Source organism: Hypanus sabinus, chromosome 9 (assembly GCF_030144855.1).
Source record: "Hypanus sabinus isolate sHypSab1 chromosome 9, sHypSab1.hap1, whole genome shotgun sequence".
Taxonomy (NCBI): domain Eukaryota; kingdom Metazoa; phylum Chordata; class Chondrichthyes; order Myliobatiformes; family Dasyatidae; genus Hypanus; species Hypanus sabinus.
The window spans coordinates 88862719-88880563 of record NC_082714.1 but is presented as its reverse complement, the minus strand read 5'-3'; the positions used below and the strand labels follow the sequence as shown (position 1 = coordinate 88880563).

Below are 17845 nucleotides of genomic sequence, written 5' to 3'. Positions count from 1 at the left end.
ACATTGAAATGTTGGGACATTTTGGCCCAACTAAAGTGGCTGTCCCAGTTATCTGAAGTTTCATGGAAAGGGTTGAAGTGTATTTTTTTTTAAAAAAGGAAACTGAGTAACAATCGTGTATTTAACTGAAATACAGAGTAAATTAGAACACTACTAAAGCTGCAGCAGTACTATAAAACTCTATAGTTCCTGATACTTGTAGAAGGAGGAATTCATCTGAGTCTTTTGAATGTAAATTTAGCAAAATCGGTGCAGACACATAGTGCAAATCAAGGGCTGTCTTCATAAAATGCTCTCCACAATTGCATCCTCTATCTTCATTTTCATTCTAACATTCAAAACATTGTTGATGTCATCAAATTCTGTAATTTTTCACTTGTTGAAGTAGTGAAACCTTTTCATTTTCACTCCCAGTCATTTCTGGCATCTCCAAGCCTAAGTGCTTGAAACTGCAGTGAATAAAACAGTTCTGAATTGTCTTACTGTTTATTTCTCGCCAACTATCAGTAACAAAAATCACTACTTTTTGAACAGAAGTGCACCCAACTGATGCTCTAAACATAGCCGCTCAAGTGAATGTAAATTACACTAGATAGAAACTGTTTTGGGGCAACAGTCGCCTGTCCCAATTAAATGACATAATATCCCAAATAAACGAAGGAAATCTTGGCTATTTTCTTGATTTTTTTTTGATCTTTGAGTTACCTCAAATAAATGGCTGCCCCGATTAGCTAATGGTCCAATTAACTGGAATCCCCTGTATTTCTAAATGGTAAAAAAACCCAGAAGCAAAGAGATCTGCAGACTCTTGTATATAGATCATTAAGGTTGAGCCTGGGCCACAACTATCTTAGATTGTCAAAGGGTGCTGCATAAATGAAATTCAATTCTATTTATTCCAGGATGATGAAGATGATGACGATTATGTTCATGAAGGAGAAGAGGGAGAGGAAGGTGATCAAGGTAACTTTATGACTTAAAAACCATTGTGCGTGCTTGAATCTGACCTGCCATTTGGTCGTGGCTGGTTTCATGATTCAAGATTGTTGCATGCCATTCTCCCATACACAAGTGTAAAGAAGAACAAAATAATTGTTACTCTGGATCCGATACAGGTAAAACAAAAAATGCAAGAAGATGGGGAACACAATAATTGTAAAAACATTAGATGGCTTATATATAGTTGCAAGAAAAAAATCTGAACCTTTTGCAATTACCTGGTTTTCTTCATTAATTACTGATCTACATCTAAATCATAATACACAATCTACCTAAACTAACAAATTGTATCCTTAGTGTCTTTATTGAACACATTATTTAATCGTTCACAGTCCAGACTGGAAAGTATGTGAGCCCTTGTATTTGATAGCTGGTAGAACCTCCTTTGACAGCAATAATTGCTACCAAACATTTCCTGTAGCTGCTGATCAGACTTGCACAATGGTGAAGAAGAAGAATTTTAGACCATTCCTCCATACAAAACTGTTTCAGTTCATCAGTATTTCTCGGATATCTTGCATGAACAGCTGTCTTCAGGTGATACTGTAGTATCTCAATTGGGTTAAAGTCTGGACTCTGACTTGGCCATTCCAAAACTCAACTTTTCTCTTTAAACCATTCTGTTGTTGATTTACTCTTGTGTTTTGGATCATTGTCTTGTTGCATCATCCAACTTCTAATAAGCTCTAAGTGATAATTGCTACCCTAACATTCTTCTTTAAAATGTCTATATACAATTTTGAATTAATTGTTCCCTTGATGACTGCAGACTCTCCAGGCCTTGAGACAGCAAAGCAGCCCCAAACCATGATGATCCTTCCATCATGCTTCACAATTGGGATGGGGTTTTTGGTGTTGGTGTTACTCCAAACATAGCAGAGGTGTATTTCTACCAGAAGTTTAACTTTTGTCTAATCTGTCCACAGAACAATGTCCCAGAAGTGTTGTGGACCATCCAAGCAGTCTTTTGCAAACTTGGGTATATTGTTTCCTCTGTGGTGTCCTTCCATGAACAGAGACTTCAGCAAGTTCTGGAGATTTCTACAGGTCTTTTGCTATTCACCTTTTTCATCTCCTTCAGCATTGCACATTGTGCTCTTGGTGTGATCTTTGTGGGATGCCCACTCCTAGGGAGAGTAGCAACAGTACTGAGTTTCCTTCATTTGTAGAAAATTTCTCTTACTGTGGACTGATGAAAATTCAGGTCTTTAGAATTGCTTTTGTAGCTGTTTCCAGCTCCATGCATCTCTACAATTCTAAGGTCCTCTGAAAGTTGTTTTGATGGAGACATGGTTCATATAAATGGATCTTTCTTGAGAAGAGCAGGCTCTGTCAGTAATCTGATTTGGTGTCTTTTTTTAATCGGGCGGGGCCCCTCTACAACCCACACCTCCGATCTCATCTCATTGACTGAAACAGCTGACTCCACATAAGCTTTTGAACAAGGCATTACCCCAGAGGTTCACATACATTTTTTTTAATGAACCTAGACTGTGATTGCTTAAATGATGTACTCAGTATTGACGAGAAGAATACAATTGTGTGTTATTAGTTTGGGCAGATTACATTTATCCATTGTGACTTGGATGAAGGTCAGACCATGTTTTATGAGTAATTAAAACCAGGTAATAGCAAAGGGTTCACAAACTTTCTTGCAACCGTACATAAAATTGTATGTCCATAAAGTGAGGCTAGGCAGTGTCTAGTGTCAGGTGACTGTCAGGAAATGATGAAGTAGTGGTGGTTGGGAGTTTTTCCCCTCTCGACCTTATTCTCCGAATTCTTCCTGTAACCTTTGGTGTCCTTACTAATTATGAATTTGTCAAGTACCGATTTTTAAATATACCCAATAGCTTGGCTTTCACAACTGTCTATGGCAATGAATTCCACAGATTCACCACCCTCTAATTAAAGGAATTTCTTTTCATTTCTGTTCCAAAGGATGTCCTCCTATTTTGAGGCTGTGCCCTGTGGTGATGACTCCCCCACTATTGGGGGAAAAATCATCTCCACCTCCACTCTGTCTAGGTCTTTCAATATTCAGTAGGTTTTTTTAAAATTTAATTTTAATCTATATTTTTTTATACATAAGTACACATTGAGATAATATAAAAAGTAATAAGGCACTTAAATAGATAATTATGTGCAGTTGTAATTCCACCCTATTAGACTAAGCAATGACAATAATTGTTAAGAAAAATAGTAATAATAGTGGATTAATAATAATTTCCATGTATCTCTTCTGAACCGTTACTTCTGGTCCAAAATATTATATGTAACCCTAGTAACTACCATTGTAGGATTTTGTATCCTAACTCTTCATGTTTGCTCCTACCCCCAAACATAATTATCCGATCCCTATTTACTTACTTAATTTATTCATATTTTTCCCCTTTCCCAAATCTTTTCCTTTACTTGTGTTAATTCCCTAATTTAAAAAAAAACAGTAAACAATCAAACCAAGGGTGCTTACATTAGCAATATTACTGTGTTGATGAGAAAAGCAGTATAAATCATTAGGAGAGTCCTCCAAAGTCTGCTCGCTTTGGGGTTATAAATTCAATCCATTTATTCCAAATTTGATTAAATTTTTCTTTTTGAATTCTCAAAGAGTAGGTCATCTTTTCCATTTTAAATATTTCCAAAATAATTTCATGCCAATCTTCTAATGTAGGTGATATTGGATTTAGCCACTTTCTGGTGATTGATTTCTTACTTGCCGCTAAGAGGACCTGTAGCAACTTTGTCTTTCTTCTGATCTAAAAACAGTACATGTCCCAAATAGAGCATCTCAAAGTTCAGAGGTATCTGGGTCTTAAATACCTGACCTAAAGTTCTATGAATACCTTTCCAATATAAACTTAATTTAGGGCAATCCCAGAAAATATGGAAATGATTTGCCGCCTCAGAGCCACACCTTCTCCAACACGTCACGTTTGTGTCTTTTATATTTTTCCTGATATGGGGTCTTGAAGTATCTTAGAATATTTTTCCAGCAATCTTCTCTCCAAATCAAAGAGTTAGTTGAAGACCACTGAAAGCTGCATATTTCCCCCCAAACCTTTTCTGAAAGTACCAACCTCGCTTCTTTCTCCCACTTCTCTTTAATATACAATGTGTTTTCATTTTTAGCATGTAAGAGTACATTGTATAATTGAGAAATTGATTTACTTGGCATTGAACTGTAAGCCAAATTCAGAATCTTGAAAAATTCTAATTCTACTGTTGATAAATCTGCATATCTACAACTCTGGTTAACATAATGTCGTATTTGAAGGTACCTTTATATAAAAAAAAGTCATTATGTTCTAGGCCATGTTTTGTCTTGTAAGAATTGGAAACTTTGTAATACTCTTTTTTTTGTGTAAATGAGAGATTGGTTGTAAGAGCTTTCTTTATCCATAGTTCAAATTTTTTATCTACTCTGTTGGGAAGAAATTCGGTATCATATGCACACCATCTAAAAAGTTTTAACATGTTATTAATTCCACATGAATTAGCCATCTTCTGCCATACTTTTAATGTAAGATTTATCCAGCTGTTTTTAGACTTTTCCAATTGGGCTATCAATCCTTTGTCTGCTATTGAGGCCTGCAGAGGAAAACTGTCCATCAATCCAAATTCTATTTCCTTCCATCTAGCCTTATATTCCTTATTACACCAGTATAACAGAGGGGCTATCTGTGAAGCATAAAAATAATTTCTCGAGCAAGGATGTGCCATACCTCCTTCCTTCCCTAACTGTTAAGGTGTTAAATCGAATTCTGGGTTTCTTTCCTCGCCAGATAAAGCAGGAGATCCATTTGTCCCATTCCCTGAATTGATTATCGTCCACCTCTACAGGTAAAGTCCGGAAAAGATAGAGTAACCGAGGGAGAATATTCGTTTTTATAGTATTTATCCTTGAATTTAAACTTAAAAAGGGTATAAAATTCCATTTATGTATATCTGCTTTTATCTTTGAAATTAATGGCCCATAATTTATCTGTGATAACGTTGAAAGATCTTTTGGCAGTGTTATTCCTAAATATTTTAATGATTTAGCTTCCCACTCCAGATCATGTGTATCCTGCAGTTTTTTGGATACTGTATAATTTAGGAACATAACCTGCGTTTTCTTTACATTTATTTTATAACCTGATACTTCCCCGAACTCATCCAACAGTGTAAACAATCCTATAAATGATTTTTCTGGTTCACTCAGATAGACTAAAACGTCATCTGCGAATAATGCCATTTTCTGTTCAATCCCTGCCACCTTGATACCTTTTACAATTTCGCTCTGTCTTATTGGACAAGTGGTTCAATGTATAGCGCAAAAAGGAGAGGAGAAATTGGGCATCCCTGTCTAGTTCCTCTCTCTAAAATAAAGGAGTCAGAGAGGTCCCCATTTATCTTAATTCGAGCTGTGGGACAGTCATATAAAGTCTGGATTACTTTAATAAACTTGAAAGCCAAATCTTCCTTACACTTTATATAGGAATGCCCAACTAACTGAACCAAAAGCTTTTTCAGTGTCTAGCCCCACTATCATTGTCTCTGTCCCACTCTTAGTAACTTGTTCTAGTATGTGTAAAGTTCTCCTTATGTTGTCCTGAGTTTGTCTTTGTTGAAAAAATCCAGTCTGGTCTAAGTGGATGAGGTCAGGTAAAAACTTTTCCAGTCTGCGCACTAATATAGATGTAAATAATTTGTAATCTAAATTAAGAATGCTGACTGGCCGGTAATTGCCACATTCTAGTTTATCTTTCAAACACAAGGAAATCTGCAGATGCTGGAAATTCAAACAACACACAAAATCCTGGTGGAACACAGCAGGCCAGGCAACATCTATAAGTAGAAGCACTGTTGACGTTTCGGGCCGAGACCCTTCGTCAGGACTAACTGAAAGGAAAGATATTAAGAGATTTGAAAGTAGTGGGGGGAGGGGGAAATGCGAAATGATAGAAGACTGGAGGGGGTGGAATGAAGCTAAGGGCTGGAAAGGTGATTGGCAAAAGTGATACAGAGCTGGAGAAGGGAAAGGATTGTGGGACAGGCCTCGGGAGAAAGGGGGAGGGGGGGAAGCACCAGAGGGAGATGGAGAACAGGTAAACAACTAAGCATGTCAGGGATGGGGTAAGAAGGGGAGGAGGGGCATTAATGGAAGTTAGAGAAGTCAATGTTCACTTAGGAATAACTGAAATAATTGCTTCTCTCCAGGAAAATGGAATTTCTCCTCTCTGTAATATCCAATTAAAGGTGTTTAGTAGCAATGGGACTAACTGTGACTTCAGCGATTTGTACCACTCTGAGGTAAACCCATCAGAACCTGGAGACTTTCCGGTCTTTAATCTAGAGATGGCCACGTTCAGTTCTTTGACAGTTACTGGTTCTAATAGGCATTTGTTTTGTAAATCTGTGAGCTTGGGTAGATCTAAAGAATTCAGTAAAGTGTCTACGTAGGGCTCATTTGAGGCCCAGGGTTGAGAGTACAGTTCTCAATAATATGTTTCAAAACTCTCTTGAATTTTCCTTATTGTGCCCTCCACCAGCTTTGTCTTTGGATTCTTTATTTTGAAAATTGTATTATCTGCTTGTTATTTACATAACTTACGTAGCTTTTTTAGGTATGTGAAGAGAAAGAAAATAGTTAAGAACATGTTGGGCCCTTGAAGAATGAATTGGGTGAAATTGCTATGGGAAACAGAGAAATGGCAGAAGAATTTAATGAGTACTTTAGATCTGTCTTCACTAGGGAAGACACAAGCAATCTCCCAGGTGTATGGATGGGCCAAGGACATAGGGTAACAGAGGAAATGAAATAGATTGACATTAGGAAGGAAACGGTCCTGTCAGCCTAATATCAGTAGTGGGGAAGATGCTAGAGTCCATTATTAAAGATGAAATAGTGGCATATCTAGATAGCAGTGATAGGATTGGGCCAAGCTAGCATGGATTTACCAAGGGCAAATCATGCTTGACTAATCTATTGGGAGTTTTTCGAGGATGTAACCAGGAAGTTAGACAAGGGAGATCCAGTGGATGTAGTGTACCTCGATTTTCAGAAGGCATTTGATAAGGTCCCACATAGGAGATTGGTGGGTAAAATCAGAGCTCATGGCATTGGGGGGAAGACATTGACATGGATAGAAAACTGGTTGGCAGATAGAAAGCAAAGGGTAACGGTGAATGGGTGTTTCTCGGAATGGCAGATGGTAACTAGTGGGGTGCCACAGGGCTCAGTATTGGGACCACAGCTGTTTACAATTTACATCATCGATTTAGATGAAGGCATTGAGAATAACATCAGCAAGTTTGCTGATGATACTAAGCTGGGTGGCAGTGTGACATGTGATGAGGATGTTAGGAGAATTCAGGGTGACTTGGATAGGCTGGGTGAGTGGGCAGATATTTGGCAGATGACATTTAATGTGAATAAGTGTGAGGTTATCCACTTGGGGAGTAAGAACAGGAAGGCAGATTATTGTCTGAACGGTGTAGAGTTAGGTAAGGGAGAAATACAAAGAGATCTAGGATTCCTTGTTCATCAGTCACTGAAGGTGAAGGAGCAAGTGCAGCAGGCAGTGAAGAAGGCTAATGGAATGTTGGATACAAGAGCAAGGAAATCCTTTTGCATTTGTACAGGGCCCTGGTGAGACCACAGCTGGAGTATTGTGTACAGTTTTGGTCTCCAGGGTTAAGGAAGGACATCCTGGCTGTAGAGGAAGTGCAGCGTAGATTCACAAGGTTAATTCCTGGGATGTCTGGACTGTCTTACGCAGGGAGGTTAGAGAGACTGGGCTTGTACACGCTGGAATTAAGGAGATTGACAGGGGATCTGATTGCAACATATAAGATTATTAAGGGATTGGACAAGATAGAGGCAGAAAATATGTTCCAGATGCTGGGAGAGTCCAGTACCAGAGGTCATGTTTTGAGAATAAGGGGTAGGTCATTTAGGACAGAGTTAAGGAAATACTACTTCTCCCAGAGAGTTGTGGGGGTCTGGAATGCACTGCCTCAGAAGGCAGTAGAGGCCAATTCTCTGGATGCTTTCAAGAAGGAACTAGATAGATATCTTATGGATAAGGGAATAAAGGGATATGGGGACAAGGCAGGAACCGGGTATTGATAGTAGATGATCAGCCATGATCTCAGAATGGCGGTGCAGGCTCAAAGGGCCGAATGGTCTACTTCTGCACCTATTGTCTATTGTTTCCCCGTGTCATTAAGGTCTAGGTATTCTTTAATTTCTCCCCTTAATCTCTGCATTACTTCCAGATTATTGAGCATATGTGAATTTAACCTCCATAGTGTTTTCCTCATTGTCCTTTCCAGGATTAGAGACATAGAGTCTGGGCTATGATCCAACAAATCAATTGTTGCAATATTACAATCTTTTATCCTGAGTCTGTCTATGTTAAATATTTTTTAAAATAGTCTATCCTTGAATAAGCTGAATGAGGGAAAGAGTAATGTGTATGATCTTTACTAGTGGGGTGTAATTGCCTCCACACATCTATAATTCCCAACTCCTCCATCAATGAATTCACTTTCCTAGTCAAAGGTTTATTTTAAGTGACTATTCTTGAAGAATCTAATGCAGGATTTAACCTAATATTAAAATCCCCTCCACAGATGACTACCCCTTGAGAATTGACCATTAGGTCAAAAATGTGCCTATAGAATGACTATTCACAACCTGGTGGAGCATAAACATTCAGCAATGTTATTTCTGTACCTTCTATTCTTCCTGTAATTTTTACAAATCGTCCATCCTTGTCTTCAGTCTCCGAAATATGTTCATAATTAAGAGCGCTTGATATTAAAGTTGCTACCCCTCTCTTGTGGCTCAATTTATATGATGAATAAAACCCATGCCTTAAAACCCATTCTTTTTAATTTTACATGTTCAGATTGTCTCGTGTGTTTCCTGAAGGAAAACTATTTGTGCCCTCTTTTTTCAATTTAGACATAATCTTATTTCTCTTAATTGGATTCAAAACCCCATTAACATTATAGGAAATTATTTTTACCAGTTCAGTTTGCATTTTTCTCTAATAAAAAAACACTCTCCTTTTCTAACCAAACAGTAAGCAATCCCTTCTCAACAATAAACCAAAACATACAACCACCCCTACACATTTTTGAACAAATAACATTTGAAAATTTTTCCCGACTTCCAACAATAAGGCCTGAGCACCAATGCGCCTTGGTTCAGAGGGAATATATCTTTACCCTGTGTTAGAGGGCCCTCCGCAGTGTGAATAATAGAGAATTCTCTCCTTTTTATGTCTAGACCATATTGCTATATTCAAGTTATTCTATCTAGTTTATTTTCAGTTACCAACTTTCATTTTACCTTCCAAGTCCGATTTACTCTTTTCAGTCATTTCTCTTACTTAATCTATATTCTCTGTACATTCGCATCTGAATATTTGCAGTTTTTCCTTGTAATTTGACACTGGTTCTCGTGTAGCGTCCTCCCCACACTGGCTGCCATGACTTTTGCCGAATCCTCTCCAGTAACTACTCCGGTTGGGTGATAACTTTTATAGATGGTCCTCGGTCTGCCATGTCCATTGTTGCCTCTTCTACTGTAGCGTAGGTTTTTATCCCTTCGTTGTAAAAGACTCTTAACCGAGCTGGATGCAGGGTCTGGAATCTGATATTGTTTTCCTTCAGGACTCTCTGTGTTTCCGCATATTCCTTCTGTCTGGCAAGGATCTCCGGTGCGTAATCGTGGTCTAAACTGATTTTACAGTTGCTCAGCATGAAACCTTTCTTCTGCCATGCACGTTTAAGCACCTCTTCCTTCATTCTGTAGCTGAGGAATCTGACTACAATTGATCTGGGATGGGCGCCTGTCGGGGGTAGCGGAGCTAACGCACGTTGAGCCCTTTCTATCTGTGGGTCTTTTGTGTCTGGTATATCAAGACTCTCTCTAAGCTGTTTCTCCACGAAGGGAATCATCAATCCGGATTTACCTTCAGCTCCTTTGGGAACCCCGTAGATCCTCACATTTTCCCTTCTTGAGCAGCTTTCTTGGTCTGTTAGCTTCCACTGGAGCTGCTCTTGCAGCTTCAGCATTATTTTTCACTTCCTCTGCTTTTTGCAGCCTCTCCTCAGTCGCTACAATCCTCACTTTGTCTAACCTCAAATTAGTGTTTACTATTTCTCTTTTAATATCTTCCAACTGTTTGCTGTTATCTTGTCAGAACTCGCGAATCTCTCTGAGAATCAAAGTCAAATTCACTGATTCTTCCTCATTATGTCCGTCTAGGCTAGCCGTGGGGGAGCTAGGCCCGTCGTTTTGCTGCGTCTCTTTATTTTTATCAACCTTCTGGGCAGACTTTTTACTCTTGTTCTTAGCCAACATCCTTGCCCTTTTTATTAATATAGTTATTCAATTTTAAATATTTGTCTAATTTCGGCTTTGGGGCAGTTTACCTTTTGTCGAGAGACCATTCCCTTGATGACCCGGAAGTCTGGGTCACATTCAGTAGGTTTCATTGAGACCTTCCTTCTCTTCTTCAAACCCCCCCCCCCCCCCCCACCCTCACCCATTTCTTAACTCCAGGGAGTACAGGCCCAAAGCCATCATATGCTTCTCGTATGTTAGCCCTTTCATTCATGTAAGCCTCCTCTGGACCCTCTCCAGTGTCATCACATGCTTTATTCGATAAGGTGCCCAAAATTGTTCACAATACTGCCAAATGCTGTCTGACCAGTGCCTTTATAAAGCTTCAGCATTACATCCTTGCCTTTTCATTCTAGTCCTTTGAAAATGAACACTAGCATTGCATTTGCCTTCCTTGCCACTTAATCTTTGGGGAATCCTGCAATAGGCCTCCCAAGTCCCTTTGCACTTATAATTTCTGAATGTGCTCTGACACTGACAGAGGGGATATGCCATGCAGGCTCTTTGCTACAACCATGGGACTAACCCACTACCTGGTGATTTTTCTCTAACCCCAAGAAATTTTCCTTTGGGTATTATAGTTCCTTCATGACTATTTTGATGGCTACAGTGACATCAGCTTCCACTACTTGTTCCAAATCTACCACCTTGGTTAAAAATTCAAGTATACTCTGTTTGCAGCTGCACTTGTTACCCACAAAGCCTGTAACCCTAACTGCAGTCAAAACACAAACTGTCCACTGCCTATGCAGAGTTGGGTCTCAGTTCGCTATACTGTTGGAGGTTGGCAAAAATTAACACTGGAAGGCCCTTCCCCCATGTGTGGCCACCATGATCCATTTGGAGTTGCATTTGAACTTCCAATGTGCCCTGAAACCTCAGCTCTAGTTGTCCCCATTTCTCTTCCCCATTCTAACCAATTTTTGCATGGGCACCATCGAGGGTGTCCTGACTAACTGCATCACCATCTGGCATAAGGATTGCACTGACCACAAGTCCCTACAGAGGATTGCATGGACTGCTGAGGGGATCATCAGAGTCTCTTCCACCTATCCAAGGCATTTATCAGGAGCGCTGTGTACACAGGGCCCTTAGCATTGTCAGTGATCCTTCCCAATTGTCCAGTGATCTCTTTGAACCCCCACCATCAGGCAGGAGGTAACATAGCATTAGGACAAAAACTGTTAGGATAGGAAATGGCTTCCTCCTACAGGCTATGAAACTGCTGAACTCCTCGTCACCACCCAGGTCCCATCGCATGTGAATCACCAGTAACATTATACTCTTTAACTACACCTTTAAATACACCTTTTTGTTAATTTACTAGTGGTACTATTACTTTAAATTTGTGTGAGTTACACATACTGTTGTGCACCTTGGTCTGGGGGAACTTTTTTTGGTGGTATACATGTATGTTTAAATGACAATAAACTGGCATGCAACACCCAAGTTACATAAATGCTGCCAGGAAACTCTCAGATTTTTGTGACAATGAACTGCCCTCTGTGTCTCCTTTGGAAGGGGTGTCAGGGGTGAAACCTGATAGATTATAGCAGCCCTTTGTCTGTGCACTGACCTGACATTTTCGCTTCTTCTGTCTTCCCTCAAAAGACTTGGCCGCTCAGGGACAGAAACGGAAACGAGAGGCGGAAGATGAAGGCGAAGAGGATGAGTAGTTCCTTCCGGGTGTGACCAAGCGCCTGTTTTTACCGCAATACAACATCGTAACATACTTGCTACGGTTGAAGTAGTAACTGTCACAATTGGAGTTGAAAGGGGTGCAGAGGAGGAACCTGGGGTCGGAGGGAAAGGAAATTATTTTGTTGTACTTTTTTTAAAAAACCATTCCAGTTTTAATAGCAAAGTCCTGGATTCATTTGTGTAGTTTTTTATTATTTGCAAAGTCTTTCTTCGGAGCTGTGTGAAAACCATACTCAAAGTTCATGCAAAGTGAAATTCTAAAGATTTAGTTCTATTGTGTGTGTGCATATGTGTGTGTTCCCAGTGAGGAAGGTTCAGAAGTGGTGAAGATGCAGTGAAAAACAGCTTGGGGTTCAATGCATATTTCAAAGCACTATACAATTGCTTTATTTTCTCTGAATAGTTACCTGTCTGCATTTGCTATGTAAACCATCATGCTGCAGTTCCATTCTCCTGCCAGGAGTAGTGCACCACTGAGAGCAGATTACACTCCTCACTCTGGTAAACCATCAATATAAATGTTGACACTGGAAATCACAGGGAAAAAAAGACTAAGTCCATTCACCTTAAATAAATTTCCCAAAACACTTTTTACCTTGTGTGTATTCTCAATAAATGTCTCCCCAGTTTTGTTTTAAACTTCTAGCTTTCCATTCCCCTGCAGGTCAGATTCCTCACCTTGGCTAGCTGGGACTCTGGTTGGTCTGACATAGACCAGTGATCAGCCTCCAAAGTTTCAGAGTCCATGTTCAAGAAGCATTTCCCACAAGAGCTATGTTTTCCTCCAGATGAACACGTCTTTTTAAAAATATACATTTTTCTTCCCCTTCTAGGAAGAAAATCCAAATCCTGTATAGTTTCCAATCGAGGAGAGGGGACTAGATGCCATGTTTGGCTGGGGACAGATGATATAGCTACAGCTTGCTGCTGGTAATGCGGGTGGCTTGTGTGCTTATAGCCAGTTGTCCAGTTAATAAGTTCATACTCTTCTGTTCCTAGTGGATTTTTTTTTTTGTAACTATCAAATTATTAAATCTAGGAACACCCTAACAAATCTTTCAGGGAGTGTAGAATGAACGTGATATATTTGTGGTGTAGCCTTCTATGGCAAACAGTTTATTTGATTTCAGACTTCTGGTTTAAGACACAAGGTGCGGCTGGCTGTATCCTTTCGTAAAGTCCTGTCTCCATAGATTGCTCCTGACCTCCTTCAACTCCCATTGAAATCACATTTTTAACCTGTTAAGGATTCCTCTACAGGCACAGACAGTTAAATCGCGTGTAGGGATGGGGTTTTGTATCCGTAGATTGTGTGGGGGGGGGGGGGCTTTTGTTTTGTAGATGTCCCTTAAAACACCTGAGCACTGTTGGAATTCAATCCCCTGCCTGCAGGATTTAGGGGTTCTTGCAAATCAAAATTGAAAAACTGCGGGTGATAATTCTGCTGGTGCTTGTGTGTGTCACAGATGATATTTTTAATGCTTTTTCCCCAAAGGAATTGTGCAGATGCACTGATTCTGGAAGTGACAGCCAAGGAATAGCTTTTTTTTAAATTCTCTCTCACTTGAGGTGGAGCCCAGACACAGACTATCCTTCCCATAACTACCTATCTGCCCCAATATGGTAGTGTAGCGGTTAGCGCTACATTATTCCTGCTAAAGGCGTTGGGAGTCCAATTCCAACCTCTTCTGTAAAGAGTTTGTACATTCTTCCCTGTGAACACGTGTGTTTCCTCCAAGTGCTAAGGTTTCCTCTCACAGTCAAAAGATGTACTGGTTAGTAGGTTAATTGGTTATTGTAAATTGTCCTGTAATTAAGCTAGGGTCGCTGGGCAGTGTGGCTCAATGGGTAGAAGAGCCTGTATGGTGGTGTATCTCTAAATAATAACGAAAACAAATAAATAAACTTTGGCCTGGTTGAGTAGCAATCCTTTTGAGCAAAAGACAATGTTCTGTACAGCTCCCTACCCCACCACTCTACACCTGCCCTTCTCTTCAACGTGCTACCTGTTATCATTCTAACAGTGCTCAGAGTGACACACTCCCAATTTTTTTTTTAAAAGAACATTTTTGTAAATTGTCTGGTTGGTTGCCTTTTTAAGAAGAGAACAGCCTCCCTGCCCCTCTTTTTGTGTTCAAAATTGTTTTTGGAAGAATAGTTTTTTTGGTTTTAGGATATACTGTATTTGGATGAAGCCATGGTAGAATTTTTAAATTTGGAATAATGAATTTGAAGCATTATTTTGCTTCGGCATATATATATCTCAGCCCAGGCAGTTACGCTGTAGCAGTCTGTGAATGTTTCTCCAATTACTACTTCCAGGGATATTCCCAGGACATTCATTTGCATGTGCCAGCTCCCTGCAGGGGTGTGCGTTCCCTTCTGCACCAGACCCTTCCCCAGTGGTAAACTAGAACTTGTTTGTACTTGCCACGACCTTGCCCACCAAATGTGACTAGTTGACCTTCCTCTCTACCCCTGTATTTTAATTTTTAATTATTTGGGGTGGAGGGTGGTTGCAAATTTCATTAAACCATGAAAATAGAGCCTCCTGGGAACATCTCTGGGTCTGTTTTGTGCTGTAAACATAATGCCGTTTTTGTTTATATATAAACTCAAAAGTTGCACAAAATAAAGTTCCAAATGTTTCAGTAAAATTTCTAGCCTCTCTGAGGAAGTGTCGACTGAGGTTTCACAGAAGCAAATGAAGTGAGGCATCTGAAACAAACGAGAGTGGAGTGGAGCAGAGAAACAGGCTGGGTGTTTGACCCAACCTATACACCTCGGCATTTTTCGACTCAATTCAGCCTCCTCTCACCTCTTCTCTAAACCTGTCAGCATGAGGAATAATGTGCAATAATATTGATAGAGTCCAGTGGATTGGTGGTCTATGGGTGCCGGAAATCCAGAGCCGCACATTAGTGCTGGAAGAACTCAGCAAGTCGTACAGCATCTACAGAGAGGGATAACATAGACATTTTGGGCCAAAACCCTTCATCAGGACTGGAGTGTTTTGGGGTGGGGGAGTGGAAGGGGTACCAGTTCGCAGGAGATGGGTAAAACCATGTAAGGGGAAAGGTGGGTGGGGAGGGGATGAAATAAGGGAGGTGACAGGTGAAAGAGGTAAAGGGTTGAAAAAGGAATCTGATAGGAAAAAAACAGTCCTGATGCTGGGTCTCAGCCTGAAACATGGGCTGTTAATTCCTCTTCATAGATGCTGCCTGACCTGCGGAGTTCCATACCACTGTTGTTGGTGTCCCCTTGCAATACCATGGGTGATGGAGGCAGATGCAGATGAGGAAGTGGGTTTTTTTGGTGTATGCACTTGATCTACATCCTTCCAGTAATGGGAGCTGTATGCAGCAAAATGCTGAAGGAACTCAGCAGGTCCGGCTGCGTCGATGGAAAAGAATAAACAGTCACCACTTTGGGCTGAGACCCCTCACCCTGATGAGTCCCAGTACTCCAACTGGCCTAACCAAAAGTTTCTGCAAGTGTAACATGAATTTCCAACTTCTAAACTTGGTGTTCTGACCAATAGAGGCAAATATTCTGTACTGGAATGACAAACCTATGATGGTACACTAGAGTTTTGTTGACACATTCAATACTACCTCCTCAATTCTATATACCCCACCCATAATAAAGAAAAAAAATCACAATGATTTTAGCTAAATGAAACAGTGAATGAATTTTTACAATTCGAGAGCAGCAAGATATTTTCATCAGCTAGGCAATTACAAGAATGGGCCATTGGGTGATACATTTTGAAATCCTCACAGATTTCATGTACACATTGTATTTAGGTAGGAAATGATTACAATAGCAATGCTATTTAGAGATGATATTTTCCAATTGTCTTTAAAAGATTGATATTAATATTTGAACAGATTTTCTAAAATGCTGTTTTTATTTCAATCTTTTATTAATAGTAAAGCAATGAAAACACATTAATAGGCAACATCCTGCTCCTTAATATCCATAATATTACTAATTTTATTAATCATCGATAATCCCTACTTAAAATTACCTTGGCTCGTGAGGTAATTTTTTAGATTATTGCCAATTTGGGTGTACATTTTCTAAAAGGTTTGTCACCCCAGAAAGCAGAGTTCTTCAGAGCATCGATACCAGCTGCCCACAGATTGGTTACCATCAATCCCAAGACTGCTTGGCACATCAAGGTTAGTGCACCCAGAGCTACTGCACCATTTTTTTTTGAACTATTCAAGATTGTTTAACGTCATTTCCAGAACACAAGTGTAGATCTGGTGCGTCTCAAAAAATAACACAATAAGATTTTAAAAAATGCATAATAAAAACACACTAAATACAAATGCATAACATAGTTTATTTACACAGATGGAGTTTATGTCCATAAAGTGAACTAAGCTATATTTGAGGTGGCTGACAGGAAATGACAAAGTCGTGGTGGTTGGAGGTGTTGATCAGCCTTGCTGCTTGGGGTAAGTGACTGTTTTTGAGTTTGATGCTATGTAGCCTCCCTGATGGGAGTGGGATCCTTTGTGATGTTACTGGCCTTTTTCCAGCACCTTTATACATGTCGATGGCAGTTAAGCTGCTGCCAATGATGTGTTGGGCAGTTTTGCCTGTCACAACTGGTGATACATCTATGCTGCTATCTGACCTGATTGTTATAGAGCACTACAGTGCAGACATGGGCCATTTGGCCCATCTAGTCCATGCTGAATGGTTATTCTGCCTAGTGTCATTGACCATAGCCCTCCATACCCCTCCCATCCATGTATTTATCCAAACTTCACCTAGATGTTGCTATTAAACCTGCGTCAACCACTCACACTGGCAGCTCGTTCCACACTCTCACCACCCTCTGAAGAAGTTCCCTTTAAACATTTCACCCATCACCCTCAACCCATGACCTCTAGTTCTACTCTCCCCCACCATCAGTGGAAAAAGTCTGCTTGTGTTTTCCTTATCTATACCCTTCATAATTTTGCTTACCTCTTTTAAAATCTCCACTCATTCTCCTACACTCCAGGGAATAAAGTCCTAACCTATTCAACCCTTCCCTGCAACACCCTTGTAAACCTTCTCTATTTTTTTCAATCCTATTCATACGTTTCCTGTAGGTAGGTGACCAGAAATGCGCACAATATAATGTGTGGATGTTTCCAGCATTTTTTTTGCTAAATTTCTAGCATCTGTGGGTTTATTTTGGCACCCTGGTGTCGATTAGTAGGTTAATTGGCCTCTATAAATATTCCCTAGTGTAGGTGGCTACTAGGAAAAGCAGGGAGTGTGGGAGTCAAATTGCTTCGTTATTGCCACATTTACACAGGTAAATTGGAAAACTATTGTATGACATCCATTACACCAGCATATTGAGGCAGTAGCAGGGGAAAACAACAATGCAGAGTATTCTGTCACAGAAAGTGTGTTTTCCCTCTTGCTCTAAGGCAACAATGAAGCTCCTCCATCTCTGGTGGTGTTCAGGGCTTCCTTCATTGTGTCAGTAGCTTCCTCTTGGTCATGCAAGTCCCGGGTGGAGACTCGGGAATACCGTTACACTCTGATTTAGAAGAAAACTTCATTGCTGTTTCTGTAACAATTTTATTTTGCCAGTCAGGGTTTGCCGGAGGGCTGGTGGATCGCTCTTGGTCTGGCCTCTACCCTTTGACCTGCTTGACATGGGTGACCCTACCAAGGGCCAAAGCACGAAGCCCTGACTCCAGCCAACATCGCTCTCCAGGTCATTGAGGC

General features: G+C 40.2%; 1 protein-coding gene across 2 annotated transcripts in view; it reads left to right on the top strand.

The window, feature by feature from the left end:
* The window catches only part of anp32e (acidic (leucine-rich) nuclear phosphoprotein 32 family, member E), a 37940-nt gene extending 23180 nt beyond the window's left edge, over nt 1-14760 (top strand). For both annotated transcript variants that reach the window (XM_059980119.1, XM_059980118.1), the window contains exons 6-7: nt 903-963; nt 12014-14760. In XM_059980119.1, the coding sequence (XP_059836102.1) occupies nt 903-963; nt 12014-12078 (126 nt within the window). In that variant the 3' untranslated portion in view covers nt 12079-14760. The remainder of the gene's footprint in view (nt 1-902; nt 964-12013) is intronic.
* Nucleotides 14761-17845: the final 3085 nt, after the last annotated feature.